This window comes from Trichogramma pretiosum, unplaced genomic scaffold (genome assembly GCF_000599845.2).
Source record: "Trichogramma pretiosum strain Unisexual culture from Peru unplaced genomic scaffold, Tpre_2.0 scaffold67, whole genome shotgun sequence".
In the NCBI taxonomy this organism is placed as follows: Eukaryota; Metazoa; Arthropoda; class Insecta; order Hymenoptera; family Trichogrammatidae; genus Trichogramma; species Trichogramma pretiosum.
In genome coordinates this window covers 707,861-731,557 of record NW_019641691.1, presented here as the reverse complement: position 1 = coordinate 731,557, position 23,697 = coordinate 707,861, and the positions used below count along the sequence as shown (strand labels likewise).

Sequence of the window (23,697 nt, the reverse complement as noted above, 5' to 3'; positions counted from 1 at the left end):
ATACTATTGCAGTTTTTCTATAAATTTAAAATCACGGCTGTGTGATGTGAGATTAAATAAGTAATATAACGACGATAAACAAATTATTAAAATGAATTGAACAAAAATACATTTTTTTCGTCGAAAAATTTTAATTAACTTTACTACCGTCTGTTGTCCGACAGCAACTTCTTACAATGATTTTATATTTAACCAATACATGATATGTATCATCACTAAAAAAGAAAAAATATTTAAAAAAAGAATTATAAATAAAAAATTCGTTTAATTTACGTATGTCTTTTGCATCGTTCGATTTGATTATTATTTCATTTACTTTGTAAAAATGAATACTTTTTAATTAAAAATGTCAATCAAAATTTGCAGAAAACTGACGAGACAAAAATTTTTTTACCATTCAGAAAATGTTACGCAAAGAGAAGAATGGAATCTACAATTGATCTATATAGTGTAAAACACTAGGTGGTAAATAGATTACATTTTACAAAGCGGCACTTTTAAGAGCGAAAAAAATGAAAAAATATAGCTACAAACTTTTAATCAACATACAAAGAATATGTACGTAAGATATCGCGTAAACTTCTTTAAGAAAATCTCTAGATTTCAAATCTGGAAGTTTGATTTTTTGCAAAATGATCCAAGAGAATTTTAATCTAAAATAACCAAGAAAGAAAAGTTCAATCATGGCACTTAGCACATGGCAGATACGGGTAAATTATGCTACTGTTATTTGAAGCTTTAGCCGCATGCATATTGAAAATGTAAACTTGAAAAAAAGAGGACGCGAGCGATCATTTTTGGGATCGGTGTGTGGAAAACACAGTGTTTTAAATACTGGAGTAGATTCGTCAGAATGTAGGATGGAGGTACAAACGATAGGGTTGATGAGACGTCAACCGTAATAAAAAAAAAGTATTTAGCAACAATATTATGAGATGGTGCAAATGGTGATGGGGATGATTAATGATGATTAGCGATGATGTCGATAATTAAGTCCTGCATTTATAGAAGCTTATACGGCCTCTTGTTAAGGTGGCCGTGGTTGCCGCGGTCGTCGTCTAAATCAAACGATACGTCGGTGCACAGTTTTCTTTTTTTTTTTCAGATTATTTCAGAGCCCTTGGCAGTTTTTAGGGCCTATACGCTGAGAGAGTGTGTGTATTACGCTTGTTGTGTGTGTGGTTAACTGGTCATTATTGAAGCCGCCGCTGGTCCTCGTACATTGAGTCGCATCATCACGTCACTCGCTGGCTACGTGTGTACGACGGTTCCGAAGGGGAGCCTAGAGAACGACATCGGGCAGGGAGCAATGCCACTAGGCAAGCTGAGTGCCGCCCCTCGCGCCTCCACCTCCGCCGTGCAGATGCATCATGCCGCTGCTGTTGTTGTGATTGTTGTGGTGATTGAACTGCTGATGGTGATTGTTGTGATTGTTGGCGCCGCTCGTCGAATTACCGCCGCCGCCGCCGCTGTTCAATTCCTCGCGCACGATTTTGCGCTGCTTGTAGTAGATTTCGGCGCTCTCCTTGTCGCAGAGCAGTAGCAACGCGCCACCGAACAGAAAGATCACCGCGCCCCAGCCCACTCCGTAGGCCCAACCAAACTCCCACACCGTTCGGTTACCTAAAAAAGCGTATTTGTATAAAAACATGCTCATCGATCGCACCGAAAACTTGCGGTATTATCTGTTCCAATATTTTCTACTTACCAAAGTTGAGTTCGGCTGCGAAACATACAGGATAAATGACCAACGCTATCAGCAATGTAACCACTGTAACATATTTTCAGGAAAATACATTTTACAAATTCATTTATACAGTGATTAAAGATGTTCGAGTGATCAAACATGTCACTTACGCGCAATGGTCATGCCGAAAACAGCAAAGCGATAGTATTTGTATTTGTCGCAGTGATCCTGACATCTGAGACCTAATCCCGTCAATATTGTCGCTACTATGTCAGCCAGCAAACACACGACACAAAGAGCTGCAGCCGCTTTAATGTAACCTGTAATTATCAAGGTTTAAATGTTTAATTAGCCGAAGTAATGCAGTCGTTTTATCGGATCAACTGATTGAATCGTAATATTCTCTGCACGAACCAACATCGCGAGCCTGATAGCAGCCGGGAGGATCGACCATGTTAAAAGGTAACGGCGTTGGGGCACCTTCCTCGATGCAATGAGCAAACAGGCCCTGGCGCCAACCCAGTGCCATTAGCCAATCCGTTGACGCGAGGCCCATTATCATGAGGAGGATCACGATTACCCCGCATATGAATGCAATCACCTATGAATAGACAAAAAATCAAACATTAGTATAAGAGTAAAATTTTACTACCCGTAAAAGGTCCGATTGTGGACCACGCTCCCAATTTTTCAATTTCACGTAAGTAATTACTGAAAGATACTTATGAGTAAGCCAGGGTAAAAACATTTCTGAAATTTTTATTTAATATTATCCTAAAAAGTTATGTGGATATCCAAAAATAACAAATATTAGGTCATTAAAAAAATACTTAGTAAAAATCGTATTAAAACACATTAAAAAATCTGCTTTTCTTTTTTACTATGTAATATTCGTAATTATGAATTTCGATCCTAAATTTTACTCGTTAGTTAAGTATTTTCATCTTTACATGCGATAAAAATTGAATTAATATTTTGTTTTAAGAAATATCACACTATCGTTAATTTACATAATAGTTTAGAAGTTGTAGTTCATCAACTCTTTTTGACTGATCAATAAGGGAAAAATTGGACAACGGCAATGTTCGAGCAATTATAATATAATCTGCTAACGTAAAAGGGTATTTCGTAAGGCCTTTTAAACATTTCTAAAGTAAGTTCAATAAGTCTGTATAAATATTAACGTAGCAATTAAGGTTTTTTTATTCATGTAGAACAAAAGCCTTAGAACTTTTTGTGCATTATCAGCGTCGTATCTTAGAGTTCATAAGTCAACCAAAATATTCACAGTGATAAAAGTAATCTGGTGGTTTGGAAAAAAAGAAGAAAAAAGGATCGGAAAAAAAAGAAGAAAAATTCATTGCCGAACGGGAAAGGAAAGATGTAGAGCTACTAAGAGGATAGATAAGATTGAATGCGAACATACGACGGAAAAAAGTCTAGTATAGCTCAGAAAGAGAGAAAGAGAGAGAGAGAAAGAGGAGACAAAGGGACAGAGCTAAAGATTTATAGAAAAAGTGAGCGTGTTCTCGTCCTCGTTACGGAAAAAGCAATTCCGATCGATCCTCTCCCTACCCTTCGATTTTTCCACACCTGCACTCTTGTAGCAGATAAATGCGAAAATCAAAAGTGGCAAGTGTTACGTTCACGTTATATTTTATTCGCAAAACTTTTTTGAATCATCATAACGCGTAATAGAGTACGAAGAAGAATAAGCGAGCGAGATGATCAGCAGTAATATAACGTGTGTCTCCGAGTCTCGAGAGGCCCGATTGCGATGCGTCTGAATGAAGCACATGTCACCGTGTCTCGGGTAAGAGCTGCTTCACTTGGCAGACGGGGCGCGCTCGAGGCATTACTTCTTGATTATTATCGGTGCCTATAAGCTGAAAAGATATTGAAAAAAAGCTGTAAATCCGGGAAACGGACGATTTTCTTGGCACGAAGACAAGTCTCTCAATCGCTATACTTTACGTGAACTTTTTTTGCCCCTATAGCGCGCGGATTCATCCATCTGTGCGCTCGGAGACGTAGTATACTGATGTTAAGCTATACGTTTATTTCAAACTTATCCTGTATCGAGGATCGCTAAGAGATCGGAGTTTTCGAACATGCAGCAATTAAATGACACGACGTCGTGTCTAGGTTCAGACCGCGCGACTCTTTCAAATCTTTAAGGACTATAACGGCGACTCCCAGCTAGCCTAGTTTTTCTGACCCGCTAGAGTAGTACTTTATGTGTGTCCGTGTGTGTATTTATGTACATCCATGAAGTACAGGTACGAATATAAACGAAAGCAAACAAAGTACTGAAGTACAAAGTAAAATAGCTTTTTATTCGCGCCCCGCGTCGGAGACTGCAGCAGCTTGTACATAAGCGCGTGTACGGCGCCCAAGTTTCGCGTGTTCGTTTGGCCAGCTCGTAAAGCTTATAGCGAGCCGCGCGCGTCGTGAGAATTAGAGCAACCCTCCCACACACTCACACATACGTAGACATAATACATGTATACAGCTATGTACGATGTACACTGCTGCATTATTTTATGCAGTATAGATGCGCCTAAACGTACGCTGCGCACGTGTAAGTGCACACACGTGAAAAGGAGAGTAGCGAGCCTCGACTTTCAAAGAAATGGAACAAAGACCGCGTCGTGCTGCACTGCACACTGCGCTGCATTGCACTACTCTCGCGAGCAACAATTATATAGGCTCCTATACGTGTGTACATCGTATGCATATAGAGTATAGAGAAAGAAAGAAAGAAAAAAGGTGACTACAAGAGGGAGCCGAAAAAAAGGTATATAGAAAAGAATGCCTAGTATATGGAGTATACACACGGATGCACTTTTTGCAATGCGTTTGAATGACTTCGAGAGAGTTTGAGAGAGAGAGAGAGAGAGAGAGAGAGAGAGAGAGAGAGAGAAGTAGAGATGCAGCGCGATGAATGCGCACCGGACCTATAAAAGTCCGCGCCGAAATTCACTGTCTGCACGTTGCGCTGCAGCCAAACCGTATTTGCGAAAGCTCTCTACGAGCTTTGAACTTTTTTCCGTTTAAAGCACCGGTTTAAAATGATTCAAATCATTCGAAAGAGAGCCGCGGCTGTATGCAGCTTGTGAAAGGATCATCGCTAGGCGCGTCAAACGAGCTCGGAGGGCCCTCGTTGACTTTGTCGGCCGTATTGGTACCTCAAATCATACGTACGCCCTACGTATGCAAGCGCGTGTTTGAATCGATACGTTTGAAAATCATGCAGATCGACCAATTTTAAATTTATCCTCTTTTTTTTTTACTAATTCTAACGACAGAACTTTACGCGCATTGCATTAATGTAAAATGTTTTTAATCAAGGATAATTTCATTTTCGGAGATTTATTCATAGTTGAAGTAACGAATGCCTCTTAAAGTTTGCCTATATATAGTATATAATAAACGAGCGAGCGTTAGCGAGCGAGAAACGCCGCTAGTAAATAATAACTCATCGAACTACTAAACTTCCTAGATTTGACCAAGTTACTATAACAAAAACCCAATCGAATTGACTTAATCATTGTTGGGTTACTATTATATAAATCTTAAAACAGTACGAGTGATTTCTCATTTTTTATTGCTGATAAGAATATATAGTAAGTCTAGTCAAAGTACATTACATGCCGGAAAGTTAACAGGATATATTTACCAAATAATGAGCCTAATTGGTCTCTGTCAATTTGGATTATGCATAGCTACTTTTTAAAATAATTGAAAATTCATCCTAATGACAAAGATAAGGGTGAGTAAAACATATAATATCTAATAGGCCAGGGGCTATATTTCAGTCACACAGATCAAGGACTATAATAAAACTCGAGCTCGTAATGCAGGTCGAAAGCCGTGCATCAGCTATCGCGTCAGGTCGCAGGAAATCTTTGATCGTCGCGAAGCCCGCGCGCCGGCTGATCAGCGATATCGGAGCTTGCGCAAGTCTCTTTTTCAAATGGCGTTCGGCGACAGGATGAGGGTAGGGTAGTATAATATAGGAAAAGAGTCGAAAGGAGAGGCGAGAAGGGAGAGAAGCGCAGGTGAACGAGCTGCAAGCCGAGAGGAGGGGGGGCGGCGGCGGGGGTGGAAGAACGAAGGAAGGAAGGAAAAAAGCGAGAAAATATCGCAGCTCGACGGGGTGGGTTGCTGCTGATCGAGCTTATATACCTGGGCGATTTCGGTGTCGGCCATGTGGTCGTCGGCCACCGTGTACATGATCATGTCGACGGCGTTGCGGTGCTTGCGGTAACGGCCGTTGAGCTGTCGCTCGCCGCCGGCCAGCAGCTCCTTCGTGGCGAGGTAGTATTTGGGTCGCTCCGACGACCGAGCCGCAAGCTCGGCAGCTCCGCGTCAGGTGGCCCCTAGCAAGAGCTGCTGCTGCTGCTGCTGCTGCTGGCCAGTGGCACTACTCGAGCTCGCTGCCACTACCAGCCGGCGCCTCTGCTGCTCGATGAGCTTGGCCGTGGGGCTGCTGTTGCTGGCGGCGCTGTCGGTGCTGCTGCCGCTCGAGGAGAACGACGCCAGGGGGTAGCCCGTGGCCGCGGCCGCCAAGCTCAGCTGCTCTTGCTGCTGCTGGATGTAAGCCGCTGCTGCCGCTGCTGCTTCGCCACGACTCATGTAGCGGCCACTGCTGCTCTCGACCTGGTGTGTTATTTTGCTGCTGCACACTGCTCTCGCTCGGCTACCTCGGGGGATCGCTTTTCGGGCGCGCGCGCGTTCCACCAGCAGCGACGGCTCGTCGTTTTTTTTCCGTACAGCACCCCCGCACAGAGTAGCCGGTGGCTTGTCGTTGCTCGTCTCGACGCGATTCACAAGCGCTGCGGCATCGTCGGCGTTTTCGGCTGACACTCCTGCGCGCTGGCGGCTCGGACTCGCTGCTCTCTACTGAAGCCGAGGACTCGCTCTTACTACATCGACTTCGGCCATGTTATCGTCGTGCGCGTGACAGCACCTTTTGGCACACGCGATTATCCTCCCTCCTTTCTACTGTATCTCACTCGTTCTCTTCTCTCTCTCTCTCTCTCTATCTCGAGCCTTCTACGGCGCTATATGTACTTTTATAATCGGCACACTCTGTACGGTTGATATACGAGGAGGGTCGACGCTCGGTCGGCGGTGACCGCAACTGCTACACTACTCGCTGGCGCGTTGTACGCAGAAGACGCAAGCGTCGACGCTGCTGGACCTGGGCGCTATAGGCTCTAGGCCCTAGGAGGCACTACCGCTCGGCTCAAATAGTACTACGACTTCGTGTCCGTCCGTCCGTGTGTGCGTGGGTGTAGTCGGTAGTGTGTGTCTCGAGAGCGCAGCGCAGCGCAAAAGCAGGGGGAGGCGCGTGCGCACTCGCCTCGATTTCCGCGAAACTCCATAAGACTGCGATCGAGTCGGCGGCGCTCGCGCGAATCAGTATAATAATAATGATATACGTCACGGCGTGCGCGAGTGGCAAATTGGCAGCGCGGCACAACAACAACCGTACACACGACTGCAAGCTCCTGCGCCACAGCATGCAGGTCGTCGTCGGCCGCACAAGCTGCATGATCTACCGTACCTATACCGCCGCCGCCGCCGCCGCCGTCTGGGATGCCTCGCTCTGTGTGCGGACCCACCCCATTAGCGTGTGCGTGCGAGCGCCTTAATCCCGTAGGCACACGGAGAGAAGTTGCCCCCGCATGTGCCGTGCGCGTAAACGAACGTATGACGTGCTGTGCCGCTTGCGAGCTTTGCGCTTATCGTGGCTGCCGATCGTCACCGCGCGCCATGCCGCGCTACTACTACTACTACTACTGTCGTGTACTACACGGGGGCCAGTAACCCTCTGGTTCCTGCTAATTATTGCAGCGCGTATAATTGCAAAAACAACGCTCACCTTTGCAAGCTCAACGGTAGTATGCACGCGGCTTGTGTTTTTTTCCAATTCGATTTTATATTACTCTTTTCTTCGTACGATCGATCAATTCTAGGATCTCGACTGTTTTTCCTCCAAATGAGCTTGATATCATTCGTTTTAATGTATACTACTAGCTCTTTCTCGATGCGCTTTGCGCTTACCATAGGAATCATTTTTTAATTTCTCTTTTGTTCGTAATAATGTATCATTGATGGAAAAATCTTTGCCGTTTATTAGACATTGGATACACATTGTAATTCTTTCAATGATATAAACACAACGACTTAGTTTTTCTCCGATTGCATTTATAACTTCGAATTTTCATGACATACGCGAAAAGACTGACGTAGAGCATTATTTTGAAAAAAAACTGTATCTATGCGAAGTGCGCCTGCAACTTAAGTATGTGTGATCTAGCTCGGTATAGCTAAGCTTATCGTTTAGCTTAGCGCTATGCCATGCCTGGCAAAACACCATGACGGGCCACACACACCGAAAGGTCATGCAATATTTCAGAGTGAAAAAGGAACCTACTGATACGTCGCTTCGAAAATCCAACAAAAACCATGAAAGTGAACTTTATGAAGAACTGGAAATAGTTGTCGAATGCGACCACGTCAAACCCAACATAGATTTATTAGGAGTAAAGAAAATTGACGATGATTTTCAAAATAACTTGAAGAATATAAAAAATAGCAACGATAAAAATCTAAATTTAATAAAAATGAAACTAAAAAAAAAGTGAAACAGGAATTTGTTGGCGACACTACAGAAGAATCAAATTCGAATTTAGATTGTGATTTCGTTGAGCAAAATAACCAAAAAAAGCGTTTAAGAACGAACATAGACTTAGAACACACGTCGGTACAGAGCATAAAAATACAACCCATACATGTGAAATATGCAGAAAGGATATCTCAACTAAGGTAAGTCTGGTTAGGCATGTCAAATCATTACATCTTTGTATTACCAACTAATGCGATAAATGCACAAAGACATTCAAATATAAGAACAATCTTAAAAACCACGTCGATGCTGTGCACAGTGGTGTCGGATATACATGTGGTGTTTGTGAAAAAACATTTACCCGAAAAAATAGTCTCAAAATCTATATCAATTCATTACACAATAAAATCTCTTATGTATGTGATGTATTTGGCAGGACACTTTCACAAAAACATCGTCTCAAAATCCATGTCACGGTAAAGCATAAAGGTATCAAATATTCATGTGATACGTGCGGCAAAATGTTTAAACATAGGAGCAGTCTCAAGAGCCACATCGATTCGGTGCATAAGAGAGTCCAACAAGCATGCGATACATGCGGGTCAAAATATACAAGTAAAAGTTATCTGAAAGTCCGCATTGATTCGGTGCATCACTCACGCATTACAACTGAATGAACGAATAAATTTGTATCTAGATGTTTGGAGTACTAATTCAAAACTTTTCGTTTATAATAATACCACGAGTTCTTCGAATGTTCTTTCATTATGTTAAAACAATGTTCAAGCTTTGAATTAATAAATTTTTTTAGAAAAATGAAGAACATTAGTAATTGCAAAATAAAATGTTGAACCGTCCAATTTATAATGACAGTCACTCAGCTCACTCCACTCGCCCTACATTCTGTAAGCTTTGTCTCGTGTCTTATGGGAATGAATCATCTCCAAAATTGTCTGTACTATGTAGTACATCTATTTTTTAAAATTATTACGCATCTCTGCATAAAAGAGATTTTTGATATCATAATATGAAAATAAATAATATATTCGTATATATAAATGCCAAGACAGTAGTTCATTTATTTATTTTTTCATCGCTACTTGTGCTTTTTCTTTCTTTGCATTTATTGGATAATCACATTGATACTAATAATTGTTGAACTATTCGATGCATAGATTCCAGTTTAAACAGTTTTTAATTTTACTCTTACGATTGAGTTGTAATAGTTGAACTTGAATTAATTTTTTTTAAAAGTACGTATCATGAGTAAAAATAATGGCTCATACATTCAGTTGATAAAACTCCAAAAGCACTAGTTGAGATCAATTACGTAAGTAGATCTGAGTCACTAACGGAAATGAACGCGTATTTCAATATTATCCTTTTTGCTTTATTTACGTATCTGAAAAGTAGAGACGGTTTTTAAGAAGATGCTGAGAACTCTTTAACGACAATCTATTTTAAAACATATTCCGAATGCGATCAACAACAATTTTTTTTACATTTAAGTAGAAAATTTGATTTTGAATCGGATGCGAAACTCGTAATAATTTCTTGAAAATGACATGAAAGAAGCGACATTTCAACTTTTCTATTCCTTTCTTTGTCTCTCTAACATAAAATATCTCTCAATCTTTTGAAACGCAAACTTTATCTTACCTTTTGTAACGTATTTTTCCCTGCTATTTTCAATAGTACATAATACTATAATAATCCAGGCGTGTGCTCATACAATGGTACGAACTATTGGAATTGGAAAAGATCTATCGACACGTAACTGAACAAAGTATATATGAGTACCCTATTTGTCAGCTGCATAATATCATTACAAAGAATCATTGTACGCGTCACATCTATTTCAGTCTAACGTGCTTGATTTTTTGCAAGTTCTTTTTAGTGAAATGAAAAATGTATTGCTTGTGTTTTATTTCAGGGGTATCGGATGATTATTCAATCGAGTCTTGAGTCGCTATATTTTGTAAAATGAATAAATCGAAGATAAAAAAGGCTTGTATAAAATCTTAAATTGTGATTCTGCTCTTTGATAATCTTAATTTATCGATGTAGCTACGAGGTAAATTAACGCGAGCACGGCGTGACACCGGTCGCATCGTGCTTCGCGGGTGAGAGTGTGCGTGGAACGTATTAAAGTTCCCGATAATGCGTGAGAGCGTGTGAGCTGCGCGAATCAACACCATTCAACTTTCTGATTTCCATACCGTACAAGGCACTTTTTATCGCTCTTATTTTTCGGCTACATAATTTGCACATAATGCAGTATACTACAACGTTTTCGCCTCTGGCGTCTGCCAGCTGCGATTCGCGTTCGATCCTTATCTATGTTTTCCTGCATCTCAGCCCCTACGCGACGAGGGTCACACGAGAATTAACGTCCTTCCTACATGTGTTGTCTACTCTTTTACAGTTGTTACTTATCTGCGTTATAATTGTGATTTATTACTTATGCTTGTATATTATGTAAACAAACATATATATGTACATGAAAATATCTGAGATTGCAAAGGACATTATACTAATGGCATTTTAGTATCCAGAGTGAATAAACAAAATTTCACTTTATCAGCTGATATGCATAATCAAAAGTATTGTTGTTTCAACATTTTTGTCAAATGAACTGAATGAAGTATAATTTCTAATTATTAAATATTATTAATAATTGAACAAAAGCTCAAGTAATCAAGTAGAAAATACATTGTTTCAATCAACCTTATGAAAACCAACTTAACAAAATTGACTTGAAATCTTACCTTCAGAGGCCGGGTAACGGTTACAGTTTCAATAGTAGTTGTTTGAGCCATTTTGTAATTAAAAAATTTGGTAACTGAAATAAATAATACAATTCAATGAGCAATTAAAATCTCAATTTTAGAATACCATTTTAGTTTTATGATTTTAGATCTGTAAATATAGGTAGATATGCATTAAAATGATTAACACAATAGATTAATAAAAGTTGAATTGATAGAATTGATAGATATTTCACTGGGCCTGTAAATGTTTATCCAATTTCACAAATGAATAGAAATTTAGTTTATGAATACTCTTACATGTGTAACACAAAAATTAATGAAAAAGGCAAAATAATACATTCCTATAAATTATTGTATAATTATATAGATAATTTTATTAACTTATCTCAAATATGTATAATACAATTCATGTAAAGTATTATTTGATTCATGTTAAAATTCAAAATGAAGCAACAAGTGTATTAAAAACTGATTCAACTCTACACAGTAAATTCAAAACAGTAAAATATTACTGTATGATAATAAAAGTATTCTAAATTTATTTGATTCAAGGACTGTCACAATTTATTAACCTTTACCTCTCATCCTTGTAAGCATAAAATACAAGAAATGTAATTAATATAGAAAAGATGGATAGAAATGAGTAGTATAAAGTTGAAGGCAAGAACGTAATAATAGAAAGAAACTTACGTTTGTGAATTTGATGAAAAAAAGACAAACTAGCTGAGCTAGCAGACACACGCATGCATCAGCAGCAGCAGCAGCAGTAGAAGCCGAAGCAAAATATCACTTTGCACGCACAGTACAAGTCACTCTGATATCGGAATCGTTGTCAGCTCGATACTACAACGCTGTCGTCGATGAATGTATACAACGGCATTTCGAGCAGCTGCACGAGCTGCGCGGGTGATGACGTTTTACGATGATTAATGCTCGTGGTCTGAACTGCACGAGCCAAGGTGTGGATGTTTACACTCGCTTACAGCGATTTTACTCGTCCCAAAGCATAGGAGAAACTCGGTTTATCCTCCTCCAAATTATCTCTGCTGTACTATAGCTATATATATTACGTGTGTCTGTGTACACGCGAGAATTGAGAGCACTCGAATCTCTCGATGAGCACTGCGCGTGAATCACGATTTGTACGATTCAAGCTGCCTCGGGAGAGAGAGAACAACAACACAAGACAACGAGCGCCGCCATTGAGCGCGGGGGCATAGCTCGCGAGTATGTGATATTTGCCAATTGCTGCTCAAATTGGAGCCTGTAAGGCTCCTGTTGCAATCGCATAGCCGCCTGAATGCAACTCCAGAAATGTCGCTCGATTCGGCCCATATGCACTACTCGTGCCGTATGCCAAATCGAGCGCAGTGGCGCTAAAATCTGGCAGCGACCGGCAAATCGGGTGAGCGATGCAACAAGTACTGCAGTGCACTGTGCACCGACTGGATTGTAGATCGATAATCGCGACTCGCAGGTTTACCGCAGATGCATTTCAGTTAATGAGCTTTCAGAAATCATTTATTTCACTGATGGAACTTGCGGCGTTGAATTTTTATTTCTACTCCAATATGTGCCAAAAGTGAATAATTTTTCCACGGCATAATGAGAAAATTTAAAATGGTTGATCGAGAAAAAATAACAATAAAAAATCAATTAAACTCTTGAACGACTAATTTTTATTACTAATTATAGAAATTACAATTATGAATATAGTTTTATAAATGGAAATGATAAATCGGTGTCTTTCAAATTTTCTTTAATCCAAGTATTAGCTTTTTCATTGAGTTCTGGCGTAAATAGACTGTGCCAAGCTTCGCTCTTGCCTTGTCGTATGAAAGTGTCACTTTTAAAAATTACTTTGGTGTTCGCTCGCGTCAAATTTACCATCTCGTTATTTTTAATACTCGAAAACTGCAAGTGATTTACCAATTTTTCGAACTGCTCGTCCGAGTAAGATTTTCCCAAAAATTTGGCAACTTTTTTCGAAACAGATAATAAATCCTAAAAATTGAAGCAAAAGAATAGAAGAAAATCTCAAGTGCAGACTAATTATAGGAATAAATTTATGTAAAGTGAATATTACGGCTAATGACATTTTCGCGTAAAAATAAACGGACTTGTAAGCGATGTACCCATTATTCAATGTGATTTCGGAGAAACGGCGCCGACATAATAACTGCGTTTTATGTATTGTTTAAGAAAAACGTACCTGTGTCATTTCTTCGTAAAATAGAAAGAGAAAGTTTGGATTGTGTCTCAACTTCCAAGCTTCCTTCACGTGTTCCCAATACGGACTCCAAGAAGCTGCAAATGGTCAAAGCGTAATTACCGATTGACGGCCGAGATTCGGATTAAAAGAAAAAAATAATTTTAATCTTTTCTCGTATAGCTACGTTTACGTACTCAAGTCATTTTGAAAGTAATCCCAAAACTGCTCGAAACTTCCTTGAAAATCGTAAGCTTTGACTGTTTTATGAAAATGGTAGTACGACACGGCGACGTCTTTTGGATTACGCGCGACGTACACAATCTGTGGAACAAGGAAAACCTTTTTCATCAAAAAAAACGCGTGTGTGGTGCGGGGCAACAACAATAGCGGCATAGATACGCTCACCTTACAACCAGATCGCAAGATATCGGGCACCAAACTAAGTGGGAAGTGCGTTTTTATGAATCTCGGTGCTGGCATTGACCGGGCAATTTCATAGGTCAATTCGATGTTCGAAACTAACGATTCGATTTCTGCATTGTCCTGGTTTTCATCAAGGATACTTCGCGATGTATTGTCATTTATCGCCATCGAGAGTCTGCAGGAACATACATGTTAGTTTTTGAAAAAGATTTTCGTCGAGTTTTTCAAGTATGAGCCGATTATTTAGATACGTACTCTAAAAATGGAAACCGCGCTACCAGAGGTACGGAATTTGCTGTTTTAAAATCCAAATCGTTACTCAAAAGCCATATTAATTCTTGGGTCCACGTTGTACCTAGTTTTTTGTGATATACAGTGAAATACAGCATTGAATAACAACATAAATGAACGAAATTTGAAGAAGAAAAAATTAATACGTACCTGATCTAGGAAAAGTAACAATCCAAGTATCATCAGGTTTAGCTTTGAAATTGTAATAAATTGAACATTGTTTTTCATACTTTTTTGGTAAAAACCACTTCTTTTTGCCTACTGTAACCCAACCTAGTTTTTCACCTTTAAACGATTTCAACATTATTTTTGTTGTTTCTTCATCTAAACATTTCATATCGGGAAACTCTGAATTCGTGTCCATTTTTCAGTTTATTTTTAGGTCTGAAATAAAACACTTTTTTCATAGATTTAGTAAATACGATTTTTAGTGGATATCTTGATTCCACCCAATTAATCGGTTGAAGATGAAAAATGATAAAAATAATTTTTTTGTGCAATAATAATTAACTTAATTTTTTAAACAAATACCCAGTTTTAGTATAAGATCATCATTGATTACGTTCTATATAATTCGATTTTTTAAACGAGTGAAATATCAATCTTAAGACAATATTAATAAAAATATTCCCAGGATAATTCATGAAAATTTGATTTTTATCATGAAAACATCGGCTGAATTAAAATTACGACATATTTCAAAAGTATTAATTAATTCCAATGTGCGATGGAAAGTATTGTAGAAAATATCTAATCAAACAGAAATAAAACGAATTTACCTAAAAACTTAATGCGTTGTGGTACACGTAATGCGTGTTGTCGTTGTCACTTAATCTCTTGGACTAGCGTTGCTCGATGTAGGTGCCAACTTTTTATTGTATCCCATTGCAACTGCAAAGATTGCTAATGGGCTCCAGGTAGGGGTAAGAGAAAATGTTGTCGGGCTCAATGCGTATAAGCCTCTATGGGAGTCGAAAGGCGTTTGTCAAGAATTTAATTTTTCAAGTAATATAATATAAATACGGCAATTGGTGGTTGATCCTGTATCTTTTCAATGAAACTAAGAAACAGACTTACTCACTCATTTATCAATTGTATTAGGTCGTCTTGATTTATCTTTTATTGAATCTAATATGTTGTATTTTATTCAAATATCGTTTAAATTCGATGGATTATTCATTGTAAACCACATCAAAAATTGTCAAGGGAAACAATCAAGAAAAAAATCATGAGGTAGAATTGAAATTTTAACATCCGTAAGGAAACATAGAAAATTACAATTGAATCTTATATCTATAAAGTTTTCCGAGGACGTGGAGGATGTTTTGCAACAACCCGGGTACCACAACCGCATCGCGACCTTTCGCAATCGAGTTAATACACAGTCAATTGATACCTTGCGCGCAGGGCTTAAACTTCAAGATTTCACAATTCATTAGATCACTGGGCAGAACTACAAGGTTTTATTTTACATTCGCCTTTGTGAGGAATGAATATATTAAGCGACAATTTTGCACTGCATTAATATACGCAGTCATTCATCTTCCTTGATTAATCGAAAATATCACATTTAAATCTAGTTTTTTTCAGCAAGGTTGAGGTTTAAATCTTAAATAATGGTTTTCTTTAAATTTCCTTGAGCTATAAATCTATATACGGAGTTTTTATAATTTTCATTTGTTTCTATTGTTGACTTTTTTTTATCAATGATCGACTGATTGAGAATTTATGAGATACAGGTGTTATTTTTATAGTTTTTGATCTTGTACTGGCCTGATTTTAAAATAAAAGGACAATTAAAATGAACTCATTTGTTGACATGTAATTAGCTCAATCTTTATCGTAAAATCTATTGTTCCTATCAGAGCGTGCAATTCGTATACGTTATAATATCGAGCCATTACATTTTTAAAAGAATATCAATGTTTCAGCTCCGAGTAAAAAAACTAATAATGTGCAAATTCGATCTTTGTTGTGTACGCTTTGAGAAAAATTAATATTTAAGAAATTATCGAAGATATAACTGATTTTCAAAACATCATTTAATGTATTTTTATTGTTTATCAATGAGAGCATTGCACCAACAGTTCACACTATTGAAGCTTCTTATTTCGTATTGTTTGCCGCTTTTCTGGAGATGCATGATATATATAGATATATCATTATTAGGTACGACTATAAATACACACGATGATAGTAGCAGACTGCGTCGTCGCTGAAATAATCGCAAATTCGCTTTGCGGATTTGCCGCATATCCATTGTAACATATCAGCTGCTTCACAGTTCGCACGCATTGACCGCTGTGCTCAGAAATCAGAATCCGCGAATCTCGTGCCTTTCGACTCTGGACCCACTGCATGCACATTCGGAGTTTGCCAGTTCGGACTTGGCAAGAGCGCAAATCTCACGTCAATAAATCGCAGTATTTATATTTCGCGCAGTTAGACGAGCCCTTGCGGTATTTAAAGGTCCTTAAGTAAGAAATACACAATTCTAGTCGACGTTTTGCGCAGTTTGAGCTTGTACTACTAACGTCGCTACTAACTGTCAAATACCCCAAGACGACGTCTTGGAATTTATTTCTATTTATATTATTTATTTGGATTTCCGAGCAGTGCACTCGTTATCGATTTTCTTCAGTTCCTGCCTCAGTCATGAGTATATAACCTATTTGTGCAAATTAAAATAGCATACAGAGATTAGTGACGATCCCTGACTCGACAAAGTTCCATTTTCATTGCAATTTAAATGAAAATGATTTTAAATCGTGGAGTTAGATTTGTCCAATTGCTGCGAAAGTCTCTCAATGCCGACGTATCTAGCACGACTACTCGAATGGCCACTACGTCGCCGTCGGGTGCGATTTTACCCGAGCCAAGGAAACCACGATTTGGCTACTTGGGAGTCATTTGCGCTGTTTCAACTGGTCTCTTCATAGGAGCCAATTTAAGTAAGAATATTGCCAATTTTTTGGAAGAAAACGAGTTATTCGTACCTTCGGACGATGACGACGATGATTGAACTACACCACTATCTATCACTTATTATTAAGGTTTAAACTTGTTACAGATAAAATATTGGTTTTTAATGGCAGTATATAAACATTTATCATTTACTTTTACAGATTCTTCCTGCTCTCAAAAATGTCTGTCATAAACACAAATTTTTACTAAATAGATGAATTAAATCTGTCAGCTGAGCAAATGTATTTATTTCAATTAAAATAATTGGAAAATCTGTAATACTTTATTAACAAATATATATTTATGTATATAAGATTAGTATCAAAGTATAATTATATGACTTATTAACATTTAAGAATATTAATTGTTATTAATTACATTATAATATTGTACAGTACATTAGTGTATTGGATTTGTGATCATTAAATGTTTAATTTGAAATATTAAAGGCAATCTCAAATTCATTATTTTAATACACAATATTTTTGTTCTTAAGACTCTTTATAACATAGATGGATAATCATGCATACAAAAACTTCATAATTAATGTTATTTATAATTTTAGAAAAAATTAAATTGATACATCTCTAGATTTTATATAGTTTATAATCATTGCACTAAAACATTAAAGTTCAGAATCTTGAAGGCTTTAGTAAGTGTAAATTAATTTTATTTTTAATTTAACAAACATTAAATCTGATACATTTAAAATACAGAAAAATTCAAACTTTTTTTTTTTTTTTTCTTTTCCAATAAAAAATTTAAATTTGAATTTAATTATTAAATTTAAGTATGCTTTCAAACTCAAACACATACATTGAATTTGTTGGAATTCAATAGATAATAGGTGATAAAAACAATATCAAAGAAGTGGAAGACTTTTTCCAAGGTTTCTTTTATCAATGTGCGAATATACAATAATTGCCGAGTAGTTTTACCTCAAACCTATTCTGGTGGGCGTTTGTGAGCTCCCCACCCATGAAAGCATTTAGTGAATCGACGAGATTCTTTTCCTCTGGCAGTTAAATACAATTTTCGCGGTCTCTCAGGCTGTTTAACTCTCAGATGTTGTATGTATACCTGAAATGGATATAAAAATTGCTCATCTAGTTTTAAGTGATTAATTGTGCAATTGAATATTACCTGAGCAGATTTGTATGCTAGTTTTATTTCCACTTCTGAACATCTAGTGCCCAACCACAAAAATACTTGCTCTCCATTGTCTAGTATCATGATATCATCATCAGCTAAATCATCCTTAAAATTTTATCATATAATACATTATTAAGTCACCAATACAAATCAAAAAATTAAAATACTGATTTTTAATTACCTGACAAAAATCTGTACATTTTTCACTAATGGTAAAGTATCCTTTTTCATTAGAACATCTAAATAGTCGTGTGTACTGCATAAATCCAGCATCAGTCTCATACTGTTTTTTACCACCCAATGCAACCCAGAAGAAGTTTTCAGGTTCTTCTCCTTCACTTAAAATTCGAAGGCTGATCCAAGGCTTCAAAACGAAAATTATTTTATTGTAAATAAATTGATGGCAACTTATTCAAATGATCATGAATACATACATTATTGAACATTTCTTCTGCTATTTCTTGAATAAGTTTTGCATCTTCATTATCACTTTTTGAACCAATCCATACATAAACAATCCCTGTTGCATCATCATTATTAAATGGTACATTTAGTATATAGCTGAAAAAAAAACACCATTCTTAATAAAATTCAAGATAAATATATATAACAAGATAAAAAAAATCTATAAAAATTACCAAAAAGCTGAATTTAATAAAGATGCATCCGGAGTTATTTGGATAAGCCGAGTACAAAGAGAGCTGCCATTACTTCTTAAATGATAAAATTCAACTTTATTTGCATCTGCTGATTTTATTTCTTTTCTTTTTCCTTGATGAATTATAAACTTTCGTTTGAAAAGAGCCATGAATTTGAGATTTTCTTGCTGCTGATGTGTCCGTACAACTTCCAATTTTTCACCAAATAGCATTTGGAATTTTTTCTGCAAACTGTACATTCACCATGACTTTGATTATTCTTCACAAAAATGTAAAAGCTAGTAATAATAATTCTTTACCTAAATGTAAAAGTAAGCCAACCCATATTTCCAGCATCTCTTCCTTGCCAAAAGTAGACAGTACATTGAAAATCATCTTTACATTGTTCTTCGCCGTCATCATTTTCATTGACATCCAAAGGCTAAAATTAATAGAGAAAACTGTTAAGTTATGAATATAATTATTTATCATAAATTACATACAATCCAGTATCTGCAAAGAAAAACATAACAATCGCGACTGTAGAAATGTCCCAATTCTTCGTCTGGTAATCGAGCAAATTTTTTTCCTTCTAAAACAAAGGACTCCATAGCTTCTAAGTCATCATTCCATTCAGCTGTTAACTGTTCAGCTTCAGTTTGAGACATAGAAGGTTGCCTTGGCATGAAGAGAGCAGAAAGATCAGCCTAATAAGTAGATAAAATAAATATTACTTGGTATTAGATAATCTTTCAAGTTATAATTTACCTTTGTTTCCTGTTGCTTAGCCCACTTAGTTAAATCAGCACCAGTTTTGGCAACAGATTCTGCAGTTCGAGTGAAATCCACTGCTATTACTTCATCCCAACCAGTGAATTTACATTTAAATATTTGGGATTCAGTTCCTTCCTGCAATCTAGTTACCAACGCATAATTTGGTCTCTGAATCATATTAAATAACTCTTGCGATAATTTTACAGCAGCAGCTCGTACTAAGCGAGTCGATTTTTTCCCGAACCTAGTGATAAATTAGCACAATTTATAATAAAAAAACGTCTAAATAATTTTTAAATGTATTTTTTACTCACCACACAAAAACATCTAAATAACAATCTAATATGTAAACATTTCGGTTATTTAATAGGGAATTGACTAGTTTACCGTGACGCACTTCAACTTGAGGTAATTCCAAATAGCCCATTCCTAATCTAACTTGATATAATCTCGGAGTGACTGGTACAAATTCAGGATCAACGTGTACCTATAAATATTACTTAATTATATGCATTTAAAAATAAAAAGTGTTATTATAAAAAGTTTTTGTCATTTACTTTTGGTACCACGGGCTCATCTGCTCCTAAATGTTTCCAAAATTCCTCTGATTCAGATCCCATCATTTCAGTAATGATTTCTGATTTATTTTTTCTCTCATTTTTATTAATTTTTTCAGATAATAATCTTGACTTAGATTTTAAGGTATTTTTCGCATTTTTGCCATACCACATAAAAATAGTTATTCCACAATCCAGAACAAAAACAAAATTCGGGTCTAAGGATTGAGGATCAACAGGCACAGGTTCTAAATGTATAGAAGCGCCAGCTGCATGAACTCTGTATAATCTTGTGACAGCAGGCTAAAAATAAATCAAGTGTTAAAATTTATTTAACAGCAATTACTAGAAAGTACTAAAAATATTTACAGTGTCTTCAACGGTGAAAAAGCCGGAGGATGTACGACCTCCTTCAATATACGTAATACCAGATTCAAAAAGCATTAAAAATTCGTCAGATTCATCTGCTTGCTCTTCCCTAATTGTTCGACATTGAGCTCCAAGGAAATTTCGTAAATTAACCGCATGAATAGCCGCACAAGCTCGTTTATCAAGCTGAAATAGTAATAAAATAATTTAACACCTTATGTCTTAATTAAATAATACTTATAGTTTAATATAGCCTATAAAATTTACTGTAGCTTTTTCTCCAATCCAGAAATATATCGACCACACAAATGAACCACTGTCATCAATGCTTGTTTTTAAAATAATGTAGCAATCTCCTTCATAAAATTTTCCATGAGCAACTTCATCAATTTGATTTGGTAAAAAATTTTCAATTTCCCAAATAGATAATCCAGGAACTTGGCCAGCATCTTCATCGAAAAATTCAGAATAATCAAGAGGTGGTTTTTCCAATGTTTCATCCCATCTTTTCGGTCTGAACAAATATATTAAATTAGAAAAAAATGTCAAATGGTCATCAAGATGAAATATTTATTATCTTACTTCAATGATTCTGTTTTAATATCTTTGCAATTGCTGTCCTTATTTTTATCTATTGCTATATCTTTCATGCCCTTTAAAATTATAAAATAATAAATTGGTTAATGCTCTAAATTTTTAAACGAGAATTTAATAAAGTTAATATTAAACCTTTAATATTTTTGCTTGATCTTGATCAGCTTCCTCTTGATCGCGACGTCTTCTCAGCCTCATTTTTCTTGCAATTGGATCTTTACTACTGTCTGTTCAGAATAAAAATGTAAAGAAAATTATCATGTTAATGTTTTTCAAAAATATGCATTTATGCAGTAATTCTAGCCATATTTACTTGCTGTCTGTGCAGGTGCTGGAATATTGGCTCCAGCCAAGCGCAACTGATGTTGTAAAGAAAAATCGATGTTATAAAATTCTACACCTGATCCTTTTTGAACTTCTGTAGGTTTTGGAGGCATAACTAAATTTGGATTATCTCTTAAATCTAGACAATCTAAATCAGTCAGTAAGTGTATAGCATCCGGTACCGTTATAAGTCTGTTAGAAGTTAAAATTAATTGTTTCAAAGACCCACATCTGAAATAGTAATGGTTAAAATATATATTTTTTGTTAATATATATATCAAGATAATAAAATATCGAATTAGCTTTATCTGACCTGCAAAGTCCTTCTGGAATCATTTCCAGACGGTTTTTGGCTGCAGAGAAGACTTGCAAAGAAGAAAGCTTCCCTATTCCTGAGGGTATGCCTTTGAAATCCAATTCATTATCATTAAGATATAATCTTCTTAGAGATGACATTTTACAAAGTGAAACAGGTAAAGCTGTTAATTTATTACGACATAGATTTAATGTTTCTAATTTTTGCCACATTTCTGAAAAGTAAAATTTAATTTTGAAAATATGAAAATCAATTGCATTTAAAAGAATTATAATTTAATGTAACGAATATATACCTATAGCTGTTGAGATCTCAGAAATTTGATTGTCACTTAAATTGAGCCTACGTAAGTTTGGCAAAGAATATAAAGCATCTGGTACTTTTGGCAATGCATTCTCTGACAAGTCTAATTCTTGTAAATTTGTCAAACATTCCAAATTAGAAGGAATATTATTTAACGTGCGTTGAGTATTACGCATTTGTAAAGTTGTTAAATTCATCAAAGATGGTAACTGCCTACAAGTTGAAAAATTTAATCAATTATGAAATTATAAAAATTTACCAAGTAATTGAAACAGAAAAAAATTAAATAATACTTTACCTCAATTGAAAGTGGCCAAGTGGGTTGTGGTTTAAATTCAAGGTTTGTAAATTAGCAAGCCTACGAGTTTGAGGAGGTAGCGTTTCTAGTTTGTTATGGCTAAGGTCAAGAAATAGTAGATCCGTTAAATTAATGAACAATGCATTTGGTATTGCTTCGATGCTAAAATAAAATATTATACTGAAATTGACTGCAGCTTTCAAGTAAATTTATACTTAAATTTAAACTTACTGGTTGTGGCTCAAGTTAAGATTAAGTAATGCTCGAGCTTTTTCTAATCCTTCTGGAATTTCTCGTAAATTGTTTTTACTCAAATCTAATGTAGTGAGTTCTTCAAGATGAAATAACTCTGCTGGAATACCACTAGATTTTATATTATTGTTTCGAATATTTAATGTTCTTAAACAAGCTAGTTCTGTAAGTTCTCCAAATAATCTTTCCAATTTATTTTTAGTAAGTGACAAATGTTCCTGTGAAAGATAAGTTTTAGGAAATTTTTTATATGAAGTTTTAAAATTTTAAAGTTCTTTTTATATCAAAATGTATTACCAATTTTAAAAGTTTTCCCATTTCCTCTGGAATTTCTGTCAAATTAGTGCTATCTAATTTGAGCCATTGAATTCCTATCATCAGTCGAACAGATTCTGGGAATTTGCCTTCCTGCAATTTTATAGTTAATTAAATGAGTAAAAAAAGTAATTCTTCATAAAATTATATTGAGTAGAAGCAACAGAGATGTATAATTCAATTCTTTACTCACGGAAAAGTCATTTTTACTAAAATCAACTCCACGAACAAACGGTAAAACTCCTGTGTTAGCCATTTTTTAACTTTTTTCAAGTGATTATTTTTTTATGCAACCAATTGATGTGTTTTATTGAAAATGTCGATCTTCATAAAATTGATATTGAATGGTAACTTTACAAATTAACTGCATTGATATTTTTCTTCAAGATAAAATGATAAAAGTACTTATTTATATTAAGTCCGCATATGTAATTGTTAACGTTATTTAATTGAATCAGTTAAATAAAATCTCTATTAATAAACAACATCACATTTTCGAGAGATTTTGTTGAATATCCATAAGTTTCAGTAGATCATTCACTTTTTAAAAGATCAGATATACGCGAACAATTGCTCTTGCATTTTACACCTGCACTTCAATTAAATTCACATAATGAAATTACATTAACGGTGATAAAAGCTAAAAGTCATCAGAGAGACAAAAAAATTACTCAACAACACCATTAGGTATTGCTGGCACTTCAGAACTATAATAATAGCAGTCAGAGTTAGCTCCTTGTTTCATACTACACAACATCGTAAGTTTCTTAGTAAGCACGGAGCAAAAATATTATGAACCAGCAATTTAAGTGCATGCAGT

At 36.2% G+C, this 23,697-nt stretch overlaps 4 protein-coding genes across 4 annotated transcripts; 1 reads left to right on the top strand and 3 right to left on the bottom strand.

The window, feature by feature from the left end:
- Positions 1-107: 107 nt before the first annotated feature.
- LOC106651048 (transmembrane protein 47) lies at positions 108-12,266 on the bottom strand. Its single transcript, XM_014369381.2, has 6 exons — positions 11,786-12,266; positions 11,093-11,166; positions 2,102-2,288; positions 1,858-2,007; positions 1,709-1,771; positions 108-1,623 (listed from the first exon to the last, which is right to left on the bottom strand). The coding sequence occupies exons 1-6, from the start codon at positions 11,838-11,840 to the stop codon at positions 1,316-1,318; spliced, it is 837 nt and encodes a 278-aa protein (XP_014224867.1). The 5' UTR covers positions 11,841-12,266; the 3' UTR covers positions 108-1,315.
- A 533-nt stretch (positions 12,267-12,799) lies between these two features.
- LOC106651069 (sulfotransferase 1C4-like) lies at positions 12,800-14,843 on the bottom strand. Its single transcript, XM_014369406.1, has 7 exons — positions 14,801-14,843; positions 14,172-14,405; positions 13,986-14,085; positions 13,713-13,905; positions 13,502-13,628; positions 13,308-13,402; positions 12,800-13,099 (listed from the first exon to the last, which is right to left on the bottom strand). Exons 2-7 carry the CDS (start codon positions 14,383-14,385, stop codon positions 12,800-12,802), a joined length of 1,029 nt encoding a protein of 342 aa, XP_014224892.1. The 5' UTR covers positions 14,386-14,405; positions 14,801-14,843.
- Positions 14,844-16,282: 1,439 nt separating this feature from the next.
- LOC106651064 (essential MCU regulator, mitochondrial) lies at positions 16,283-17,458 on the top strand. The gene is made up of 2 exons (XM_014369401.2): positions 16,283-17,074; positions 17,147-17,458. Exon 1 carries the CDS (start codon positions 16,771-16,773, stop codon positions 17,041-17,043), a length of 273 nt encoding a protein of 90 aa, XP_014224887.1. The 5' UTR covers positions 16,283-16,770; the 3' UTR covers positions 17,044-17,074; positions 17,147-17,458.
- A 270-nt stretch (positions 17,459-17,728) lies between these two features.
- On the bottom strand, positions 17,729-23,133 carry LOC106651117 (protein flightless-1). Its single transcript, XM_014369482.2, has 21 exons — positions 23,071-23,133; positions 22,860-22,970; positions 22,542-22,780; positions 22,311-22,472; positions 22,005-22,225; positions 21,707-21,923; positions 21,383-21,624; positions 21,205-21,296; positions 21,058-21,128; positions 20,743-20,989; positions 20,476-20,661; positions 20,107-20,409; positions 19,864-20,036; positions 19,544-19,793; positions 19,279-19,482; positions 19,096-19,217; positions 18,776-19,027; positions 18,572-18,698; positions 18,319-18,501; positions 18,129-18,242; positions 17,729-18,065 (listed from the first exon to the last, which is right to left on the bottom strand). The coding sequence occupies exons 1-21, from the start codon at positions 23,131-23,133 to the stop codon at positions 17,931-17,933; spliced, it is 3,714 nt and encodes a 1,237-aa protein (XP_014224968.1). The 3' UTR covers positions 17,729-17,930.
- Positions 23,134-23,697: the final 564 nt, after the last annotated feature.